Genomic DNA, 23,896 nt, shown 5'->3' with positions numbered 1-23,896 from the left:
GTCATTAACAGATGTTTGGTGATATCAGAACTGTAATCATATACATGCATTTTGCTTTTACTGATTATTATCATTACCTTTTTTCAATCCTTAAACGTGATTATCATTTGCAAGTTGAACCAACGCCAGATTTTTAACTCCACTGTGGCATTTATTGACCAGCTCGGTGGCCATATAAAAACAGGCAGTGAAGTGCATGTCACACTATGTTGCTATAATCTGCATGTTCAATAGCTCAAACTATTGACCCTCCTCGACTCTCTATGCCAGTCAACTCTAGGTCACACTGCAAATAGCTCCCAAAACTCGAAATCCTCGGCCCACTCTGAATAAGATTTTTTTTTTGCGTTCAATACGGTGGAATCTTGGCTGACAAAAAACACTGGCATCTTCTACCTGGACTTCTTCATGCCTTAAAAAAGACAATCATCAATTAATGTATCTGAGACGCGATCACTCCTGCATTAACATGATTCTCTATAAAGTGTTCCTCTTTGCAATCCCAAACCTTTCTCCAGCTTAGATCCTGTCACCTTTTGCATACACACACAAGTTATCAACCAATCCAACAAAAGCTATGTGGTGACAGAGTTGCTTGTCTGTTCTCGTTTTTAAAATAATACACTCCACTCTTCCGGCAAGAACTTCTTAGAAAAAAAAAGAAAAAAGAGAAACTTTTCCTTTCCTTTTGCTTGCAAGCATGTAATGGAAAAAAAAATGCAATAAAGTCAGACATACACTAGCCTACATGAATAAGTCATGATACCAATCCATGTGAATTCATATTCATATATGTATACAATGTATAATATATATATATGTGTGTAAGTGTGTGTATATATATATAATAGAAAAACAACCAAAAAATTCTGTACAGAATTTACAGTTTAAGCACACTCACCACATGTGGTATCAAGAGTGAAATAAGTTACATTATTCTCTCGGCCATGATTCAGACTCGGCCATTGATAATACTGGCCAGTTCTTCACAAAATTTATCATTCAGTAAAAAAAAAAAACATACATGACAAGATAAGCAAAAACTTGCAAATCTGCATCGTTTGTTTACGTCTGTGTTTGTAGATCTATTTGTTTACTCTTATTTTTTTTGGGGGGGGGGGGAGGATTATTTGTTAGGGCTTGGGAGAGAATAACAGCTCTATCAAGAAAATATGCGAATTTCTTTTTTCAGGACTCAAAATAAACTTTTAATGTAAAATTAAAACATAAACATTTGAGTTCACCATCATGATACACGGCACTCACAGAGGTCAACATCATTTGACCCATACTCTGGTCTGGACGTAAAATCACAAGGAGGCTTACGACGCAAGTTTGGAGGGATGGCATGTCTCGGGAAGGTGGCTGTGCGAGAAACACAGACCTTGGACATGTGCCGAACGCAATACGCTTGGGGCTCAAAATGCCTCCATCCCCACTCAACAAGTTTAAACCCATTTCTGACGAGGAATAACATGAAACAAACAAAACTGTTTCCACGCAGATATACGATAGATACTGAACCATCCTGGTACGTCTCAATCCCTTGATGAGAGGGTAGGAAGCCAAAAGCTTTGTCAACGGCAAGGTAGGTTGCATAAAATACCTTTTCTGCTGTCAACGGACTTGGTGTACCGAACAGCACGCGCTGTTCCTGCATTGGTCATGAAAGAATTCATCATCAGAAGTGTTTTTCTATAGGTATCCACAGGATGAATGTTTTTCCGCATGCATGACTTTGACAAAATTTATGGGGAGGGGTAAGCCTCAAAGAAATAATCATGAATGATTTAGGTAGTATTCAAACTCTCACACTGGAATATGAAATGAATAACATAATCAAAGATATCTGTCTTGAGAAAAAGCTTTGAGTTTTTGTATGACCTTTTTTTTTTTAGGTGGGGAAGATGAAAGAGCGCCACCATGTATGTTTATCCACTCGTCAATATTTGAAGAGACGGGGCAGTAAAAATTTGGCTTACACATGCACACAGATTATCCCCCCATAGCCTCACAAGGCTATATCACAGCGGTAAGGGCACTGTAACATGTATAATCACCTTGATATCTTTGATATGGGTGTACAGGATCGCGTGTCATTTGAAAGAGACGGCCATCCAGCATCCCTTCGGGTTACTTTACATTCACAGTCCACTTCCCTCCAACATCACATGCCACAATTTAACTCATTAAAAAAAAATGTTCATAAAAACGAGAGTTCACTGAAGTGTGTGCTCCCAGGTCACATGGAATGGCTTGCTGCCGTTCACATCATCCGTCATTTTGTGGACATCCAACCTCCTCTGCACTCCATCCTCCACTTAACATCAGACCGGTTGCCATTGTTTCTTTTCGTATGTCTCTACCATCGTTAAAGGGAACCCTCTTGGTGTCACTTCAAGGTAGCCTACCACTGGGATGGAGTTTGTATATATACATGCATACATACATATATATATGTATATATATAGCACCCACAATCGGTCATCCCGCAGCAGTGTACGGTCGGTGGCAGTCTTAAGACATGCTGGAGCAGGCCTTGTCGGGGGGAACCATCTGGGTCAGGACCCGGTCCAGCCACTGCAGGGGTCCGTTCAGGTGCAGCTCGATCCACGACGGCGTGCTGGTGACGGTCTGGCGGCGGTACTCGGCGCCCCAGCCCTTCACGAAGCTCATGCGGATGGTGCACATGCGGGTGAGCTGGTACACCGCCTCGAAGCCGCGGTTGACGCTCTGGGACAGCTGAGCAGCAAACTCCTGGTTGTTGAAGATCTTCAAGTTGCAGCCTTTAAGGTTAAGAAAAAGAAGAGATGATGAACAAGTCTCAATGGCATGCGACCTATTAATTCTGAGTTGAATGCACTTTGCTACAATTTTCCACATCAATTACAAATTTGTGTTAGTGATTTATCATACTTAACTTCCCTTATCAATTCATGCGCTGGAGACTTCTGCTCTCCAAAACTAATCCACCTATCAATGCCCTCACAACTATAAAGCAAGTTTGAATGTCTACGTAGAGGCAATCACTTGCCATATGAAGTCAAGTATCAAGTGATACTCTCTACAAATAGATAAATGATCTCAGTATCAGTGGAATCATGCAACAGAATAGTCATAACTCCAGTGTTTTACAGTATGAAAAGTCAACACAGTCCTTGGAAGACACAAAACTGGCAATTTGGCAATGTTTCTTAGAAGGGATTGACAGTATTACATGAGAAATGAATGAATAAAATTTTGAGCTTTCAGCCCAAGTATTCAAAGTGTTCCCTCACTTCAATGCCTTGTATCTTTGTTGATGTCAAACTGGTTTCTTGTATCAATCTGTACAGAGATACTGAGGTCGGTGTCCAATCTTTGACTGTCTTTCCTGCTGTGTCCTTTGCTTTACAACTTATCATTATGATGTATTCGTCCTACCAATGATAATGGATTTCTTGGACCAAACCACCGCCAAGGGCTTAGAGATACACAAGACTTCGAAGCATAAGATAAATGTACATTATCCTAATATCAATGTCATAGACAGGACTGCTAAATTCTCCAGATGAAAACAATATGGAGGAAAAAAAAAGCCAATACACAATAAAAACAAAATATAAACACAAAAACAAAAGGAACTTCTGGAAATGCACACAAACACAAATATTTTGTTATTCTCAGGTATGTGGACACTGAACCTGTCATGAAGTCTGAACAAAGCATCCATTCACTGTAACTGACACCACCAGGAGGCATGGGCTTGTTCTCACCTGGTGGAATCTTGCAGACTGTGGCAGGATGCCAGCCATATCTCTGGTTGCAGTTGGGGCTCTGCACGAAGATACTGCTATCACTAAGACACTCGGCGAACACCTCCCCACCTATGTAGTACAGGCGCACTCCCTTACCTGTACGATGGGAGAGGGCAGCATACTAAAGTTGTAGTTTGGAGATTCACACAATACTCAATGAGAACAGAAACTTTCATATTACAGATGAAATGCTTCTCCCACAAATAATGTAGAGTACTCTACCACCAAAGTGTTGAAAAAAAAAAAAAAAATGTGTTGATGCATGACCAAGATTGCTATTCTGAGATGTCAATATGATTGAAGATTGTATACTGCTACATCATTCTAACTTCCTACATATCCATCCCATCTCATCACTTCACTTTTAATGATCAGTCTTGTTTTAATGCCTTCCGTTTTTTTTTTTCTATTTGTTGTTGTTGTTTTTTTTTGGTGGGTAAATAGTATTTTTACCTTTCCTGTAACAAACATGCATAGTAATAAGATTTTGGAAAAATAATATTTTCCATGAAACCTGCAGTATTTTGTGGCATAAAAAAACAGCACAAAATACTGCAAAAAAAAGTAACAGTTGGCATCTTTGCTCCAGCAAAGATCTGCTTTTAATCCTTGGATGCAGAATCCCTTGTAAACAAGAGACCTCACCTGAGTATCGCAAGTTCACCTTTCACGCAGTCACTAATCTAAATTATTCACAGCTCTACCAAAATTTGACCAGGCATTCTAAAGTAGAAGATGAAAATGTACAATAAGGGCAAATTTTTAAAGACTCCTTAATTTGGGGGGATTGGGACCCCCTGGGGCCCTCTGGGTGGGGCATGGTGCCCATTTTGATAAATTGAGATCCTGACCCCCTAGGGATGCTACTTGCCAAGATTGATGAAAATCCATCATGAGGTTTTAAGGAAGAAGATGAAAATGTACAATTCAGGCCCCCATTTGGACCTTCCCAACCACCCCCCCCCCCCCCACCCCTGCTCCCAAGAGGGGCACCCCTGGATCTCCTATGAACAAACTTGAAACTACAGTCATTAATGTACTCACTAATAGTATTATCTTAGCTCTATAACTTCTGACTCTAGAGAAGATCTTTAAAGATTCCTTCATTTTGGGGGTGTGGGACCCCCTGGGGGCCCCCTGGGTGGGGCATGGTGCCCATTTTAACAAATTGAGATCCTAACCCCTCAGGGATGCTACCTGCCAAGTTTGGTGAAAATGGGTCATGGGGTTCTCAAGAAGAAGATAAAAATGTACAATTTAGGCCCCATTAGGACCCTCCTCACTCCCCTCCCCTGGGTCCCAAGGGGGGCACCCCTGATTCTGCCATGAACAAACTTGAAACTACAGTCATTAAAGGACAAGTTCACCTTCATAAACATAAGGATTGAGAAAATGCAACAATATTAGTAGAACACATCAGTGAAAGTTTGAGGAAAATTGGACAATCGATGCAAAAGTTATGAATTTTTTAAATTTTTGTGTTGGAACCGCTGGATGAGGAGACTACTACAGCTTGTGAGTCATATGCGTACAACAGTATAAAGAAAATGTAAAAGAAAATTCAACATATTTTCACTTTTTTCGCGTAATAAAAGAGCACTTGACTTGCCTCTTTCTAAAGGCAGGGGGAATAATATTACCCATAACATTTGTCGGTAACGAGTCAGGGGAATGTGTACTTTTTTCAAAAGATGGAATTTTGTGAAATTCTCTTTATATTTTCCTTACATTGTTGTACGCATGTGACATCTAAGTTATTCATACACTGCAGTAGTCTTCTCATCCAGCGGGTACTGCACAAAAACTTCAAAAATTCATAACTTTTGAACGGATTGTCTGATTTTCCTCAAACTTTCAATGATGTGTTCTACTAATATTGCTACATTCTCTCAATCCTTATGTTTATGAAGGTGAACTTGTCCTTTAATGTACTAACTCATAGTATTAACTTAGCTCTATCACTTCTGGTTCTAGAGAAGAAGATTTTTACAGATTCCTTAATTTTGGGGGGTTTGGGCCCCCTGGGGGCCCCCTGGGTGGGGCATGGTGCCCATTTTAACAAATTGAGTTCCTAACCCCCTAGGGATGCTACCTGCCAAGTTTGGTGAAAATGAGTCATGGGGTTCTTAAGAAGAAGATGAAAGGGACAGAGGAATGGTTATGCAAGTTGCTACATAAGCATTTGCCCAATAACCCAGTGCAAGTGAAAATCAGTCGGGCAGGTGTTTTGGAACAATGAGAAAAAAGCTTGCCTGAATTGGGCAAACAAAAAGTTTTGAAGCCACCGTTTACTCTGTGCCTCGAATAGGACATTAAATGGAAGTCCCATGTGTGTGTTAGCCACGACACACGCACATAAAAGATCCCACTTCATTCATTCATCGCAAAGAGCACGGTGCCAACCCTGTGAAGTGGTCTCCCTGCCCACCCACACAAGAAAACGGGCGAATGATGCTGACCCCTCGTGGTTCAACCCAGGTGACTAGCAATAGTCAGCAAACGGTATCAACCAGGCACATTATGCCATATGCTTGAATGAATGAATGACAGTTGAATGATGCAAAGAGCTTTAATTTCATTTCAGCAACTTTCCAACACTTACGCGAAGAAGCCCAATGCAATGCAGCACCAACACTCGGTCAAACCAAGTTTGTTACTCCAATGTGTTATAAGTTTGTGTGCTATTCATTCACATGATTGTGTTTTATAAACCTCTTGACTAACAAGTGATTAAAATCTTTTATCATTTTCGAACTTCTTTTTGGGTAAGTACAATTCATGTTTGGGCAAGTGTTTTGCAATATTTAGAAAATTTGCTTTCCTGACCCAACAAGAGGGAAAAATAAAAAAAAAAAAGTTATGTAGCATCCTGGGTTATGTACTGCACATTTGATAAGAGCTAGTTGTCTCAGGGGGTGGAGGTGGGGGGAGGGGAAGGGAGGGGTCACTGACCAATATGTCTCCTGGTCTGCTCCACCTGTGGATCCCGGTTGACGTTGGAAAGGAGCCCCAGGCAGAAGCGCTCCGAGCTGGAGGGGTCTGTGAAGCCGTCGATGGTGAGAGAAGGCTGGGAGGCGTGAAACGTCTCGCCCACCCGCTGGTTCATCTCATAGTAGGCAATGGAGCACCAGAAGGGAGGTTCGCAGTATGACACCGGCTGCAGGTCTGGGAGGGAAAAGAAGCAAGTAGGTATCAACAAGATGGAGTTATGTGATTCAGGGGGTGGGAGGACTTCACTTTGAGCTCAATCAATAGCCTGGGTATTCAAATGTCCCTCGGCTTAGCTAAATTTCAGGATTATTTCAAAGTAATTCAAAGTAATATTCCCATGCTCTTTGGCAGAATATAAACAGCATTCAAAACCCTCTTGACCACCTTTATCCTGTTGACAACAAGCAGATGTTGCTTTGACATGTTTCCCATAGACACCTGTCCAAGTTTACTCGTGACTAATCGTCAATGGGTTGAAGAGATATCCATGTAGGTCTGTCTCCTCGTACAATTACTAAATCCCCGTCATCATATCGCTGCAGCTTCCACAGACAGACGGTATCCAAACACCCACTTGGCATTCCCAAACAGCTACAAGTACTCTCGGCAAACAGACATTGGCAAAGGGCTTCTCTGAAACTCTGCAATAACATCCCACTACATACTGGACAAACCTCGAGTACAGGCATATTCAACATCACTTTCAGATACCTTTTTGTCATAATTTTTCTGCATGTACACATGTAGGTCTGAAAGTGATGCCGCTTACAATTTTGGAATGCACTGTTGGGTTCTTGCTCAATATAAATAACCATCATGATTATTGTTTCGAAACATGAATGTAATGGCACATGTAAGATATAGATTTTAAAAAAGCCTAATAATAATAATATCAATAACAAATAAATAAATAAAAAAAATCCTTAACGTTTTGAAAAAGAAAATGGCAATACACAGCAATAGACACATCTACATCAGATTGTGCAATGTACAGTATACTTACCTAAAGATTCTGTGGATTGTGGCACAGCACTTTGCGCTGCAAGACAAACACAGTCGTAAAAATTGGGTAATTAAATATGTACTACATAGCATTTTTTTTTTTGCATTAATCCCTTCGGCACACAGGTAGTAAAAGATACATTCTAAAGGCTAAAATACATGCACACTGGCAATTATGACCAGATAGGATAAGACAGAATAACATTCTGATCTTACATCATCATTCTATGCTATTAAACAATGTTGCTCTGATCCACCGAAATTATCGACCATTTATTAAAGGACAAGTTCACCTTCATAAACATAAGGATTGAGAGAATGTAGCAATATTAGTAGAACACATCATTGAAAGTTTGAGGAAAATCGCACAATCCGTTAAAAAGTTATGAATTTTTAAAGTTTTTGTGCAGTAATCGCTGGATGAGAAGACTACTGCAGTGTGTGAAAAACTTAGATGTCACATGCGTACAACAATATAAGGAAAATATAAAGAGAATTTCACAAAATTTCATCTTATGAAAAAAGTACACATTCCCCCGACTCGTTACCGACAAATGTTATGGGTAATATTATTCCCCCTGCCTTTAGAAAGAGGCAAGTCAAGTGCTCTCTTATTATGCGAAAAAAGTGAAAATATGTTGAATTTTCTTTATATTTTCTTTATACTGTTTTACGCATATGACTCACAAGCTGTAGTAGTCTCCTCATCCAGCGGTTCCAAAACAGAAATATTAAAAATTCATAACTTTTGTATCGATTGTCCAATTTTTCTCAAACTTTCACTGATGCGTTCTACTAATATTGTTGCATTCTCTCAATCCTTATGTTTATGAAGGTGAACTTGTCCTTTAAAAGCAATTCGCCTTGTAAAATTGGAGTTAAAAAAAAAAATTAAGGATCAAAACATATTTCATGACTTGGGTATAGACAAAGGGGAGAGAAACACAATATAACTCAATTCCTTGCAAAAAGACAAAAACACATAGAGTATGAAAAAAAATAACTGCTTCGTAACATCTACTACAAGAGATTTTCAGAATCAATAGGAAACTAGAGAAGCACTCTCGAGAGCGCAGACCTCCGCCAAGCATGCGGCTCATTTCCACCACTGATCTTGTTCTTCCATATAGAGATATCAGTGATTTCCACCCATACGTACTTATAGCATTGTGTGCTGAAAGTCGCCCGATTTCCCAATATAGAAGCCTTTGCTACGTCATAAACCCTCAGCTGCACGGCGCACCTCCTCGCCCTAGCAGAAACTAGAGCACGCACTTTAGTGCGCGTGTGCAAACCTCAAATACGCGCAGCCCGAACTCCCAAGTTCATTGACCCTACCTGCCAAAATATCAAAAATCCTTCATAGATTCCTCAAAAATTCTCGGATCACTACCAAAAGTTAATCGTTTGTTACTTGTGTCATTCTCAACCTTTACTGCAAGTTTCATCCAAATCCGTTCCCTCACTTTTTGAGTTATTTTGCACAAGGACAAACACACAAACACACGAACACACAAACCAACGGTAACGAAAACATAACCTCCTCCCTTGGCGGAGGTAATGACAGGTTGTGGATGCTGGCCTAAACTCATTATTCCGTGTGTTAATCAAATATGTTTTATAAGACAATGCCGTATCAAAATGAATGGCAAGTTTGAAATTTCTTGTGCAGGGTGCTGCATAATGTGGGTCATCTTACCTTATTGAAAGCTGAACAAATGAAGCACTAAAATCATGGCATTCATAAATCATGTGGTGACCAGTCATGTCACAAGGCTCATGATTTACACAGATCTTTCAATGTCTCGTCATAGAGCTCCACATTTTCACAAATCATCTTAATAATACATTGTAGCGCAACATTTGAAACATAAAAACATGACTGACTGTTGACATACTGTATATCTCATACTGCCATTCTCGCGCAGTCCTGATGACTTTTTTTCCTTTTCTTTTTTTTTTTGTGTAAAGATACTATGATGAAAAGGATCTTAAATGGAGTGCTTCTAAGGGGTTGGACATGGGAGCATTATTGCTTTATCGAGTCTGTCATGGAAATCAAGCTTGGCATTGCACATGCAACTGCATCCAGAGCATATTCCCCGCCCCCCCCCCCCCCCCCCCCCCCCCCCCCCAGCCGAGATATGGCTGCAGTGGTTTGTTGCTCAATTACTCTGGATGCCATCCCGTGACCAAAGTGACCACACACTCAATGCGTTCTCTGCATACTTACTGCCGTTTGTTGGAGACGTGTCCATGCTCTGCTCGCTGGTCTCTCCGTCATCGCTCATGTAACCAGGGGGAGGAGTTTCTGCAGGAGGAGAGAAGAAAGTAGAACATTTCAGTTTCTTCACAGGGCTCTATCTGAGGCATATTTCAGTTGACAGTCTACCTGTATATTACCAAAGGGCTTTGTAACACCTTGCATCACAACATTAAATCTTCATATCGCACTGTGCCCGTCAAAGGTGTTTGCAGCTATGCATTGACCTCAACATCGTATCATAATTACTCAGATGCCTAAAAAAACCCCAATGGTTTAACTGTGATGAAACGAGGTTGTATACTTTTTGCCGAGCTGCCATTTTGCAATTCAATTTCATCATTACCACCTGTACTCTTTACTATGAACATCATCTGAACCAAACCAAACTATTGCTATGGCAAAACAACGTAGGTCTTGATCATCTGCGTCATTCTTCCCACTGTTCCATGGACCACACACAGCTGCGGAGCCTATTATCGCATAAACATACACTGTAATACAATATGGCAAAACAACGTATTGCATGTGCTGTATATACGGTGTTTTGCACAGTTCATGACGGATGAGTGTTGTGAAGGGGCAAGCGTATCGCCGCTTACATTTTTTTGCCAACAAAATTCGAACATTTCCCGCTAGGAGGGGGCAACGTACACTGTTTTAGGTAACAAGGGTGCATTCTGATTTCAAGATTTGGTTACAGAGTTAGATTACACTAAAACAAACTGAAATATGCGACTAAGCCGATTTTCCCAAATATACGACAAATGCTGTTTTGTCATCTCACGGCTCTCCATGCCCATCTTTCACAGATGACATAATGTGTGACGCAGATTGATTTGTATGCCTGACAAGGATGCCATTACATTCAGCACACAAGTTTCGGCACAAACTATTGAGACCCAGAAATGTTTCACTTTTTTCTTTCTTCTTTATTCCACTCCTGCATGATGAAAGGAGTATACAATTATATACAAAGTATGTAGCATGAGCTCATGTGTCGTCCGCAAAACCATGAACAAAATACAGTGGAAATGAAACATTAGAAAGTTTTCTCATGATTGCATAATTCAGGGATTCATATAGTGTAACATGAGTTCCAGTGTATTAAAAAAAAAATCTATACATAAAAATTGGCTCTGGGAACAGTACATGGCAGATAAGATTTCTTTTTCCCTAAAATATCTTGAAGTCATACACTTCCCATCTAGACTTTCTATGAGTCAATATTTTCTACCATATTTCCAACACATTTCCTCTGGACTTTGGACGAAATGGAACTACACAATCGAGAATGAAGAAGGAAATTTGGCCAGTTTCCCTCCCAATCATGCCACATTACCAAAAATTGTACGCGAACTTTCACTTTCATCTGACCAAAGTACAGTATCTAGTTTCACACCGGCAACAGTATTCTGCATGCCAAGTTCAAACTGTAGCTACCACTATACAATGAAAAATCACACTGGAAGGTCTAGAACTTTCTAGTATTTCTGCTTAGTACCCTCAGTGGCTTCCTCTGATTACAGAAGAGGGTTGGGGAAAAAAATGAATGAAATGCTCACATACTGTAAAACTAGGAATGTTCACGTAAATGTGAATTTCGCGAGAGCCAATATTCGTGAACTTAAAATGCATGTGGAAGTTTGTGTCTACACTATATGCATTGAATGCCAGTGACAATTCACAAAATGTACATGCTGCGAAAAAGGCTGTCAGCTCCGATTCGCAAAAAATTTCATGTTGCCAAAATGTATGTAATGTACTGCAGGTTTTGATAAGACACTCCTATCCACTTTTGGTAAAACCTAAGCATAATACACACAAACTAATACAGGTATGATTGCTCAAAATAATAGCTATGATCACTCTTTGTCTTGTGATGATCTACAATGTATTTTGGGTCCCTACCTTAACGTGAATTATGTGGTATACTCGCGGATGTCACTCACAGGAACTGGGAAAGATATTATACATGTATGACAGTATAGAGGTGATGAATGTACCGGGTAGTTTCAAAAATGTTACAGAGGATCACACACACACGTTCAGTATTTCTATGAGGTAGGAAGATGTTGATTCATGGCCGCAAATTTTATGTTCTCTTAATGTTTGCCACATGACTTGTCCTTCCAAACCACAATGGACAAACAGCCCACTTCTTGTTGGGCAAACAAGGGTTGCAATCAAACCCCAGTTGAAAGCCATGAACACACCTAGATCTATGACTCTTTCTTCCTTGATGCCATATTAGGTTTCTGGCACATGGCCTGTTACATGGCCGCTCTGCCTGTAGACTGGTTTCGGCAGCAAAACTACATTATCATCGCGATATCTCCTGTAAACTGGATCCTTTACACAGGTTTACACAGATGGGTGGTATTCATGGGCAGACAGGATGCATATTAACCACAGAGAACCTGAGATGGCGGTATCTCTTACGTGGAAACACTTGAATACAATGGTCGTAACAAAACAAGGGCATGACATGCCCATTGGTTCAACTTCATCTGGAAAAGATATGATACAATTATGTTTGTGTCTCTGCAAGAAAAAAGGAACTGCATCAATCAAAGCTTAAAGAATCATGTCCATGCTTTCTGCGCAAATATACTTATATGGGGCCTATAGGCCTACACTCCGTGTGTATATACAATATGTACATTCAATTCATTTTAATTTTTGATGCAATTTACAAGATCCTTACAATATAAAATGAAAAAAATCCTAATAATGCAACATTTCATGTGGTACAAAGCAGGAATGATCCTAAATAATATACATGACAGAATGCCCCAACCCCTAAAAAAAAAGAAAAAAAGAAAAAGGCACTCCTACAAATGGGAAAAAATAAACAAAACTAATCTTTCATATCTCAGAAGAACAAGGGACATGGCAAGTCTTTTCATAGTTAAGTTACATTCCATTTGTCCACTCTCACATAATAAAACATGCTGTCTATCACTTTCACCTTATTTATCAGCAAACGGACCTGGAAATACTCGGCCCATGGAAGTATTCTGTTCTCACATGTGTGTGTGTGGCGGGGGGGGGGGGGGGGGGGGGTAGTATAGTGTATGCTAATAATATGCAAGCATGATGATGCACTTGCCAACTCTTGTCCCCACGCCAATGACTACACCATCCTTTCTATTGACACACACTTTAAATAGACAAGCGCCATCAAATTTAGTGAAGGCAACACGGAGTACAGTGCGGAAAACAATACAAAAACATGACAAATAAAGCCATTATAACCCCCAAACTCTTTCTCAATGTGGCATTTTTTGACACCGCAGTAATAGCTCGGTGACCACATGGCGATTAGATTAAGCTGAAGTGGAGTCAAGTTCATTACTGTAGACACGTTGTCTGCTGACACTCATTTCCTGACATCGACCAAACTTAACCCAGACAGCCTCACAATTCACTTGGGTTCTATTCTCGCAAGAAGCCCTTATGAAGTCATCCTATTGGTTGTTTAAAGTCAAAATGAAGTTCTCATATGCCTGCAGAAACTTTGAATTTTTGCTCTAAAATGGAGACAAATGCATGTACAAGAAATGAGTAAAATAACGCTGTAATGACACAATTTCACTTGGGTAACGCCGAAAATGTGAAATATTACCCCCCCCCCCCCCAAAAAAAAAAAAATAATAATAATAATAAAAATAAAAAATAAATAAGTCAGAATTATTGCAATCTCAGAGTACACCAGATCATGGTTGCTATGTGATGTTTTATAATTAACCCTTTGTTGTTCATTTGTAATAGAATCTTAATAAAGCTCCTAAATTGCTTCATTTATAATCAATTCTCAAAGTGGCATTTTTACTTTTATTCTCTTTTTTTTTTTCTAGTGGTGCAGACTTAATGAATTCAAGCAATCCCATTTAATTTTCTCCAATAAATAAGGTAAACAGAGAAATTCAGAGGTGCCAGTCTAATTTCTGCAACAGAATGTCCATAGGCAGGCCTTGATGGGCCAACAGGAATGTTCAATTGATAAGTTTTCTCTCTGATTCACAACATTCATTAATGTAATACAGTGCACTCCTGTTATAACGAAATGTTCTGGACCGGCAGTTTTCTTTCGAACCGAACAAATAGGATATATATAATGAAAACAAGGAAACCACGCATATATCATAATTATTCTGTTTGTTGAATACTCATCATACACTGGAAAGCTATGTGAAATGGGATGGCACCTTTTTAATTTCATTTGAATATTACATTTACAAGAGAGTATAAAGTTGTTTGTATTGTCACGCATGTATAGAAAATGACTGTTTAGGATTCTGTTACAGTTCGCTATAATTCCAAAGGTTTGTTTCTTACTTAGGTTCGTTACAGTACTCTGAAGGCTCCTTATTCCAAAGTTTCACCATTCCCGGGATTCCGAAGGTTTGTTCATTTGAAGCTTCACTCTTTGGAAGATTCGTTATTCCGAAAGTTCATAATTTAGATATAAATGTACAGTGTATTATTCGTTTTCCGAAACCTTCGGAAAAAAAAATTAGGTTCGTCATTCCGAAGGTTAGTAAATCAAGAAATGAGAAAGGATCACTATTCTTAAGGTTCGTTGTTCCTCCGAAGGTTTGATAATTAAATAAACAAGAGACCCGCGGGTCACGCGCTCACCTGAGTATCGCAATTTCACCTTCCATGCATTCTTGCACACTCTTACCTGAGAACAGTGGAAACTTAGGTCTGCATATGGATCCCCCCTCAACTCCGGGGGGGGGGGGGGGGAGGAGGGGCAGGCAGCCCTGGATTTGCAATGAACAAACTTGGAACTAAAGTCATCAATGTACAAACTCACGGTATTAACTTTGCTTTATCATGTCTGGTTCTAGAGCAGAAGATTTTAAATATTCCTTAATGTGGGGGGGGGGGGGTGGGACCCCTAGGGGCCCCTCAAGAGGGACATGGTGCCCATTTGAAGGAATTGAGATTCTATAACCATAGGGATGCATCATGCTACCTGCTAAGTTTGGTCAAATTCATCATGAGGTTTTCAAGAAGAAGATGAACATGTACAATTCAGGCTCCATTACAACTGTAGGACTTCTCCCCATCCCTCTCCTGGGTCCGGGGGGGGGGGGGGGGGGGGGGGGGGGGGACCCCTGATTCCGCCAACCCCATGAACAAACTTGAAACTACAGTCATCAATGTAATAACTCATAGTATCATCTAAGCCATATCACTTCTGGTTCTAGAGAAGATTTTTAAAGGTTCCTTAATTTTAGGGGTTTGGGCCCCCTGGGGACCCCCCAGGTGGGTCATGGTGCCCATTTGAACAAATTGAGATACTATCCCCCTAGGGATGCTACCTACCAAGTTTGGTGAAAATCAGACATGGCGATCTCAAAGTGAAGATGAAAATGTACAATTTAGGCCCCATTAGGACCCCTCCCCACCCCCCCCCCCTCCCCTGGGTCCCAAGGGGGCACCCCTGATTCCCCCATGAACAAACTTGAAACTACAGTCATCAATGTACTTACTCATAGTATCAATTAAGCCCTATCACTTCTGGTTCTAGAGAAGAAGATTTTTAAAGATTCCTTAATTTTAGTGTGTTTGGGCCCCCCTGGGGCCCCCCAGGTGGACCATGGTGCCCATTTGAACAAATTGAGATCCTATCCCCCTAGGGATGCTACCTGCCAAGTTTGGTGAAAATCGGTCATGGGGTTCTCAAGAAGAAGATGAAAATGTAAAAAGTTTACGCACGACGCACGACGCACGACGCACGACGCACGACGGACGCCGGACGAAGAGCGATCGCAATAGCTCACTTGAGCCTTCGGCTCAGGTGAGCTAAAAATGAGAAAGGTTAGTTATTTCGAAGGTTCAGTTATCTTAAGATGATTATAAGGTTTGCAATTCCTAAGTTTTGTTAATGGACTCTCCTTTTTCACTTTTGGATTAACAAAACGTTTTTTAATGTTCCGATTAATGAATGTTTGAAATTCCTCTCATTTTCGGACTAACGTAATAAGAACCATATTTCTCTGTCAGATTAATGAACCTTACTAATAATGAACCTTCGGAAAACTGCCAAAATGTTCGTAATAACAAACCCTATTTCATTTCCGAACTAACGGACATTTAGGTGTATCAGAATCTGTGTGTTTTGTAATAAAGAACCTTTGGAACAATGAAACGAACCTTATTTGATATCAGATTATTGTATTACAATAACGCAAGTTCCCCTCGGAAACTGTGACACTCAGAGCAAACACACAATGATGTGAAGCGTTCGCCCATGCAGGGACGCTATAAATGCTTGTTCCGCTACGTATTTTCAGAAGCGATCCGCATTTCGTTATAACGGAGCACATTTCTTTTGTTTTTCTTTGTCAGTGGTGCTCAGAGAAGACTTCGTTATAACGAAAATTTCGCTATAACCGTGTTCGTTATAAGCAAATTTTGTACCATAGACTTTAATGGCGATAATTTTGGGACCAGAAGTTTTACTTTGTTATAACAAAATTTCGTTATAACCGTGTTCGTTGTAACAGGAGTGCACTGGAGTGTGTCGAATACACAGATAGATCAATATGTTTTGTGGTTGTTGTTTTTTTTTCACCCATAGTGTTTACAAATGGTTTTAGTTATTTTTTCAGATCATTACACTATAGGCATTTAACTACGCAAATTGGATCCACGGGAATGAATGAATGAAGAATGAATGAATGAATGAATGAATGAATGAATGAATGAACGATGAATGAATGAATGAATGAATGAATGAATGAATGAATGAATGAATGAACGATGAATGAATGAATGAATGAATGAATGAATGAATGAATGAATGAATGAATGAATGAATGAATAATAATGAAATGAATGAATGAATGAACGAACGAATGAATGAATGAATGAAAACTGTTGGGAAATTATTTACTCAAAAATTTCATCTTTTTTTTTTTTTTTTTTTTTGGGGGGGGGGGTCAATTTCACACTATGAGACAACAAATATAATGGCAACATCCAGTCATCTCCCAAACAATCCTACTTTATTAAAATTAATCTTTCTTTAGACCTAGTTCTGCCACTGTCTGTTCCTGGAGGGTAATGACACTGGTCATGTGGCACACGAGAGTATGAACACCAAACGGCCAAGTGACAAATGGAATGGTACATGAATTCATCTACTCCAATATGTGATGTGACAGCTGCTGATATACTAGTAGACCCATGGCAGGAATTGTCTCATTGACATTGTATGTATGCCTATAAAGGTGATGCATAACATATATGGTAGCTACATTGTAAATTCTCCTGGTAAAAAAATAAAATATGATACATGGCTTTTTGCCAAACTGCAAAATGGAAATGTGCTTTTTGTTTTCAACTGAAATATTTTTTTTCTCTCTATACGAATACAAGTTGTAATTGTGGGGGGGGGGGGAGGGGGGAGGATATGTAAATGGATTCATTGCATGGGATGCATAAATAGAACAACTCTTGTTTAGTTAACCACACATTTTTTTTCCTTTTTTTCGTACTGATAAGGCTATTCCTGTTTGCATGCAGTTTGCACAAAAACAAGTCTTGATCCCAATGTTGCTGTCCTTCATTTCCCATACATCCTGATGATATATATCCCCTCTTTGTTTCATACACTCTAGTTTCCACTACTCAACGTCTACACACACACACACACACACACACACACACATGCTCTCATTCCACTACCCTGGATATTCTCCAACAAATGAGTATTTTGTTGTGATTTTTGACAGATGGCAGGCGACAGTGTTCTACAGCTCGACGTCTCCAGCGCTGACTTAGAGGGCGGGCAATCAACTAGGCACGTTCCACTGTCACAACTAGTTAGCAAAAGAGCACTCAGCTAAATCTCTATCTGTTCGAAGCAAAATCCACAAAGCCCAGAAGCTTGACAAGTCACAAGTACTAACCTCCATCAGCGTTACTCAAATATAGTTAAGGTCATACACAGTTAGCAGAAGCTTGAAGCATCAACTTCAGGTGTATCATGTTTTTTGCAAAACCTCAAATTTGGCTTCCATCATTTTGATTTCATTGATATTACAACACAATGCTGACTAAACCATACTAATTCTGACAGTGATAACAAGATCAATGACGAGATAATGACAAGGGTGGCGATAAAAATTGCAGCACTTTACATCAAGGCATTCCAGGGCAATCTGCATTCCGTTTTTCTCTCCTTGTCCTTGATCTGGTAAGGAAGCCCTAAATATTGAAGCAAATATAGAACACAGGACAAGCCAACCAAATCTGGGCCAAGCTAGAATCAAAGTAACCACATAACACTTGAACCTGGCTTAATTTTTTTTTTTGTAATTTTGTTTTTCTTCTTGATGAAACCCCTAAAACCGATACTCTCAGATGGTGACGTGACAAGGATACAAGCTATGCCCCGATGAGAGTAATCAGATCGATAGCATCTTCCTCACAAACTAAATCTTTCATTTGTAAAATATTAAACGGAATAGAAACATCCGCGCTTCACACTTCAAATGATGCTACCAATGTGATGACTGGATACCTGGAGCTACTGTATACGCTATATATTTCGCGGGGGTTTTATTTTCGCGAATTTCGCGAGTCGGGAGCTATTCGCGAAATTAACAACACGCGAAAATATTACCTTCCAAAATGAATCCCTTGCCTTGATGATACGAACATTTCAGTACTAGTATACCATGTCACGGCTTATCGAACAGACCATACTGGCTAAGCTTGTTTACGCACGTCCACGTCTACTTACGAATACTGTAGAGAGCCATTCCATTATCGCAAGGGGACCACTCGTCTGAAATCTAGCGCGATGGACTTAACCACTTCAAAAATGTTGAATTCTAACTTACTAGTTTGCAGAGTTTGGTAGTTTTTTTCATGCAGTGTATAACTAGTATCATTCTTATTTGCTAGTAAGTTGAAAATTCACACTTTCTTTGCCACTTCATATTTTCTCTGGTCCCCCAATCGCGAATTTAACCACTCGCGAAAATGTGTGATAGCGGCAATTCGCGAAAATTTATGTACGCGAAAATTATAGCGTATACAGTAATCTACATTAACGACATTCACACCCTGGCAACCTTCTCTGCTGTGATTGACACTTGCCATCATACAATTTGGGATTTGAATAAGTTGTGTCAGTTTGCATTGGTTCAAGATGTGAAATATTGCAGTACATCATCTGATAAACCTACAAAATTTGAAGCTTTAGTTTGTAATTGTATTCCCTCCCCCCCCCCCCCCCCCCCCCACCTTGCACCAAGCATGACCCTCCAAGGCACTGCTAGAGAGCACGCTGTTGTGCATGCTTTTCAAGTTGTCAAGATTTAGGGCAACGACTTCTGTAATTACTGCACCTGTACAACTTTATTTGTAAACAATTCAGTTGTTTTTCTTATCTTATGGTACATTTCTGAGAACAGAAAAAGACAAGAGTTGAGCTTTTTTTCCTTCCATACTACACTACTTAAACATCCTTTCAATATTCACATAGAATACACTCTCATATGCAGACACTTGCCATGAAATGCATCCTCCTTATCCTTCACGACTTACTGCCAGAATGATCTGTAGCACTGAGATTTGAATTCTGTCTTCCAAATTTGGGGGGATTGAATAACAATTACACGATCTGCATCATATAGTACATGTACTGTAGAGGCATTTTTCCCTAAAATGCCTAGTTCAAGTTCATGTCTCGAATGTAATCTACCTGCATGAAACAATATTTTGCGCTTTGGAAATCATTCAGCTGCAAAATACAAATTTCCTTCTCCTCTGATTGAAAACAGACTTGTTGCAATCAAATGCCAGTCTTGCCATTATTTCAGAGGATTTGAGGATAAACTTTAGTCAAACTGAACCATATCAAAGTTAACAGCAATCAAATTTATGTCCAAACCAGATTTCTGCATTTTCAGCTCTTTTAACCCCTCCCCCCCCCCCCTAAATATGCCATGTTTGCCATCAGTAGCAGTAATCTAGAATTTAAAAGGTGTTCAATAGATGTTCACAACAACATCTGTGGTTTTTAAAAAAAAAGCTAAACATGGCTTGCAACTTCATTTTTTCAGGAGTATTTCTTACTGCTCTACATAATTCAGACCATTACATCCATAATGGAAAGAATCTATGAAGGCATCAATTTCAATGCAGATCTAGGGCAGTGTCTCTCCCAAAAAGTTTGTACACTTTCACTATAAACTTTATGGATTTATATCACTCAAGAGACAAGAAAAACATCCACAGTATGCTAGCATTAGGCAAGACAACCTTAGACTTTATATAATGAGCTGGATTAAGTGAGTGGGAGTGTTGATGCCTATCCTTCGTAAAGTGTATTTAGATGTTTGTAAATAACACAATAGCTGCCCACTGCTAATAGGCAGTGATATAACATCTTTTTCTGCATAAACAGAGACGCGTTAAGGATCTGGCCCTCACATGGGTACAATAAGCTAGCTCCACATTAGTCATGTTGCCCTGGATGGTTACTAGAGTTTGAATAGAGCATTTTGTAGACTTTCAAGAGAAGGGGGGGGGGGGGGAGGGAATAACGAGCCAAGACTGGATAAAAGTAGGACGTGCATCAACAGAAGAACAGAAATGTAGGACGGGTTTACCCTTGTCTCCCTCTGATAACCAGAGATGATAATCACTAGCAAAAATCAAAACATCATGCTTTTGCCTGCTTTTTTGCCTGCTTTTTAAATCCATATGATTTGCAGTTCATGTAGGTTAGCAATGTGTACCTGTTTACGGTATAATATTTGAAATTTAATTTGTATACATAAAGTCTGTAAATGGTTACTAATGTTCCTTAGGGGCAACATGTGCGGGTTCACATTGCTACGGGCAATACTGAATGTCTTTAAGTTTGTGTGCCCTGACCCACATCTTGTCACCATCTATTCCTTTTTCATTTTGTGTTACATGTACAGTATGACAGTGTATCCCTTTGTAATGTTCACTCTGGCTTTTGTTCCATGTTTATCACGTTTATGATATGTATCCTATGCCTTTAACCTGGTCGAATAAATAATAACATGTAACCATACATGTATGAGGCAATTCAAAGAATATCTGTGGAGAGCTTTAGATTCACCACTCATTATGGCACTTTATATAAAATCTCCGTACAGCAAACACAGCTTTCCATACTGCACATAAAGCTTTCCATACTCAGTCTCACAACTTTTCATACACTTCCGCATCTATTTCTCTTATAAATGCATGAAAGTGATCGTCATTTTCCCCAATAACATTATCAATAGCCAGGTGATATGATACAAATGTTTACATGGTTTTAAAAAAACAAGACCCTGGGGAGTCATGCTCACCTGCAAGCGTATTACAAGTTTACCTTCCCTACATTCTTGCAGACTATTACCCAAGGAGAACAGGGCAAACTTGAGGAGTTTGGGGGACCTCCAGAAAGGCATGGTGTCTGTTTGTGTATTCTATCACACTGGCAATAATACCTGCCAAATACGTAGAAAATCTCACCGTGTATTTCAAAAACAAGATCAGAATGTGAAAACTGGGCTCTAATTTGGTTCAGGCCCTTCAGGGGGTCTACCCTTGATCTGCCAAAAGCAAGTTTAAGTACCATCAATAATGTACATTGCTTTTACGCAGAGTATTTCTGGTTTTATGGATGGTTTTTAAAAGATTCTCTAATTTGGGGTTCTGGGGTTCCTTGGGGTTTTGGGGTACCAAAGTGGGACATGGTGCCCATTTGTACAGTCATATTCTATCATCCTAGGGATGCTACCTGCCAAGATTGGTAAAAATCCATTGCAGGGTTTTTAAGAAGAAGCTGAAAAAGTTGAACTTGGGCACCAACTTGGGCTCCCAAAGTTGGCAAAAATCAACAGGTAAACACAACGACTTTAATGCTGATTGCAAGAAAGTATGCCCATGGAGCTCCACCATTATGCAAATAACACAAGTAGAGCATGTGAGGGGTTAACCACTGGGAAACTGTTGAAAGTCCTTCGACACTTTGGCAAAGAGCATTATATACAAGGCATGTTACCGTAATTATCACACAAGGCTTAACACTCATGTACTCGCAGACTTTACTCACGGTTTAAACCAAGCACTTCTTCCCATTTCCTGAGCACATTCAATCAATGAAGTCATCCTCACTTTGGCTCTCCCTGAAGAATTTTTAAGCCATGTTCCGCGATAAACTGCTACCCATTGGATTACAACAGGCGATCTTATGAGTGCACCGCAGAGTATGTTTCCAACACAAATATCTATCGAGGCACACTGTGGTGACCCCAGTGATTAATGCGCTGAGTATCAACGAGCCCGACTCCCATCTCGCTGTGATCCCTTCCCAGCACCTCGAATGTGATTCATTGATTGATTGGAATCTTAATGGCAAGGGGTTCTTGACACCTGCTCACCTGGCGGGAGGACGTGTGGACTTTGCGTCTCCATGCCGGCCTGGTAGATGGCATTATCTGGTACTGTGTTGGTGAGTTCGTCTAGAGTTGGCAGCGGGCGTGGAAGGTCTGTGGGCACATCCGTCTGCCTAGGAACAAGCACTGGAGGAAGCACTGTGACAAAATACCAGAGGGTTAAGAAAAAGACAAGACAAGGTGTTAAATCATCACATCCCAACAAATCTTACCAAGTTCTGCTCTGCAGCAGAGCATCTGGCATAACACTATGCAAGAAAATGTCTTCAGCTCATCATCATTAGTTTATACAAACATATGATTAACAGCACGCAGGCCAACACATTGAAGGTCTCCCTACAATCACATCCTTCACAACATAGGTACAGTATACCTGGCATTCAACTCAGTACGTACATAGATCATAGCTTACTCTGCTACAATACAATGTGTGTTTTGAGATAAGTATGAGGATTTGATTGATCAGTTGTGACAATAAATAGTGATCAATACATATAAATGTATGTAGTGTACCTACAATGGTGAAGAAGCGATTCATTATGCTGCATAAGATGGTCTCAATCATCACACCTGACCGATGCTGCAGCAACAATAAATGTTGACACAATGCAGTTGCACTAATATAAGGTCAATCATAGGAACTGCTACCAATCATAAAATACTAAAATATATCAGGTTCCTTTCAAGTTGTTGGCAGTCTTCCGCCAGCTCTTAAGAACATAGATGTAGCCACACTTCACTGAACTTCTTTTTCTCTCTCTCTCTCTCTCTCTCTCCTCACTCAATTGCGTCATGGAATGACCAATCTGGATGCACAATGCAAACTTCATGCCAGCATGCTGAAAGTCATGTGCTAAAATTTATTCTCTGCGGGGACTTTTATCAAAGTCTGATAACCTGGTAACCTTTCCCAAGCTCCATCACATCCTCTTGAAAGGTAAATTATCAACCAAACATCTCAATTTCAGAGGCACACAGCTAAATGATGTACCAAAAAAAAATAGAAAAAAAAAACAGAAAAAAGAAAGAGAGACAACCTTCTTGTTGACACAATCTGGTCACTTCCTGATTTTAAAGAAATTATGATGTTCGGAAGCATTCCGCTATCCAAAATTTGATAATTCCTGCACATTCTGTGATTAGAGCATAATTCGCTACTTCCTGTTGTTGAGAAACCTACACTCTGACCACTACAGGAGGCAGGAGAAAGAGCTGTGATTGTGTGCAGAGGGAAGTCTACAGTTACAGAAATGACATTTATAGTCAATAGCCCCATCCTGGATGATAGAAACATATACAGGGCAGGTTTTGGTACCAGTGTTTTTTTTTTCTGTTTCAGTATGAAATAGCAATAACAGAGCCTACATTATGCACTAGTAGCTGACAGTGAG

General features: G+C 39.9%; 1 protein-coding gene across 2 annotated transcripts in view; it reads right to left on the bottom strand.

The window, feature by feature from the left end:
* Nucleotides 1-875: 875 nt before the first annotated feature.
* LOC139725185 (mothers against decapentaplegic homolog 3-like) overlaps nt 876-23,896 on the bottom strand; it is a 44,529-nt gene continuing 21,508 nt past the window's right edge. Inside the window, exons 3-8 of one of the 2 annotated variants that reach the window (XM_071636286.1) lie at nt 22,491-22,643; nt 10,024-10,101; nt 7,792-7,827; nt 6,750-6,962; nt 3,756-3,893; nt 876-2,786 (exon numbers count right to left, since the gene is read on the bottom strand). In XM_071636286.1, the coding sequence (XP_071492387.1) occupies nt 2,518-2,786; nt 3,756-3,893; nt 6,750-6,962; nt 7,792-7,827; nt 10,024-10,101; nt 22,491-22,643 (887 nt within the window). In that variant the 3' untranslated portion in view covers nt 876-2,517. The remainder of the gene's footprint in view (nt 2,787-3,755; nt 3,894-6,749; nt 6,963-7,791; nt 7,828-10,023; nt 10,102-22,490; nt 22,644-23,896) is intronic. The other variant, XM_071636280.1, reaches the window with a different exon arrangement.

The sequence above is a fragment of the Diadema antillarum genome, unplaced genomic scaffold (assembly GCF_040938485.1).
Source record: "Diadema antillarum isolate AM-2024a unplaced genomic scaffold, OU_Dant_1.0 scf00000016, whole genome shotgun sequence".
In the NCBI taxonomy this organism is placed as follows: domain Eukaryota; kingdom Metazoa; phylum Echinodermata; class Echinoidea; order Diadematoida; family Diadematidae; genus Diadema; species Diadema antillarum.
Note: the sequence above shows the minus strand (reverse complement) of the source record. Positions and strands in the feature narration are given on the sequence as shown.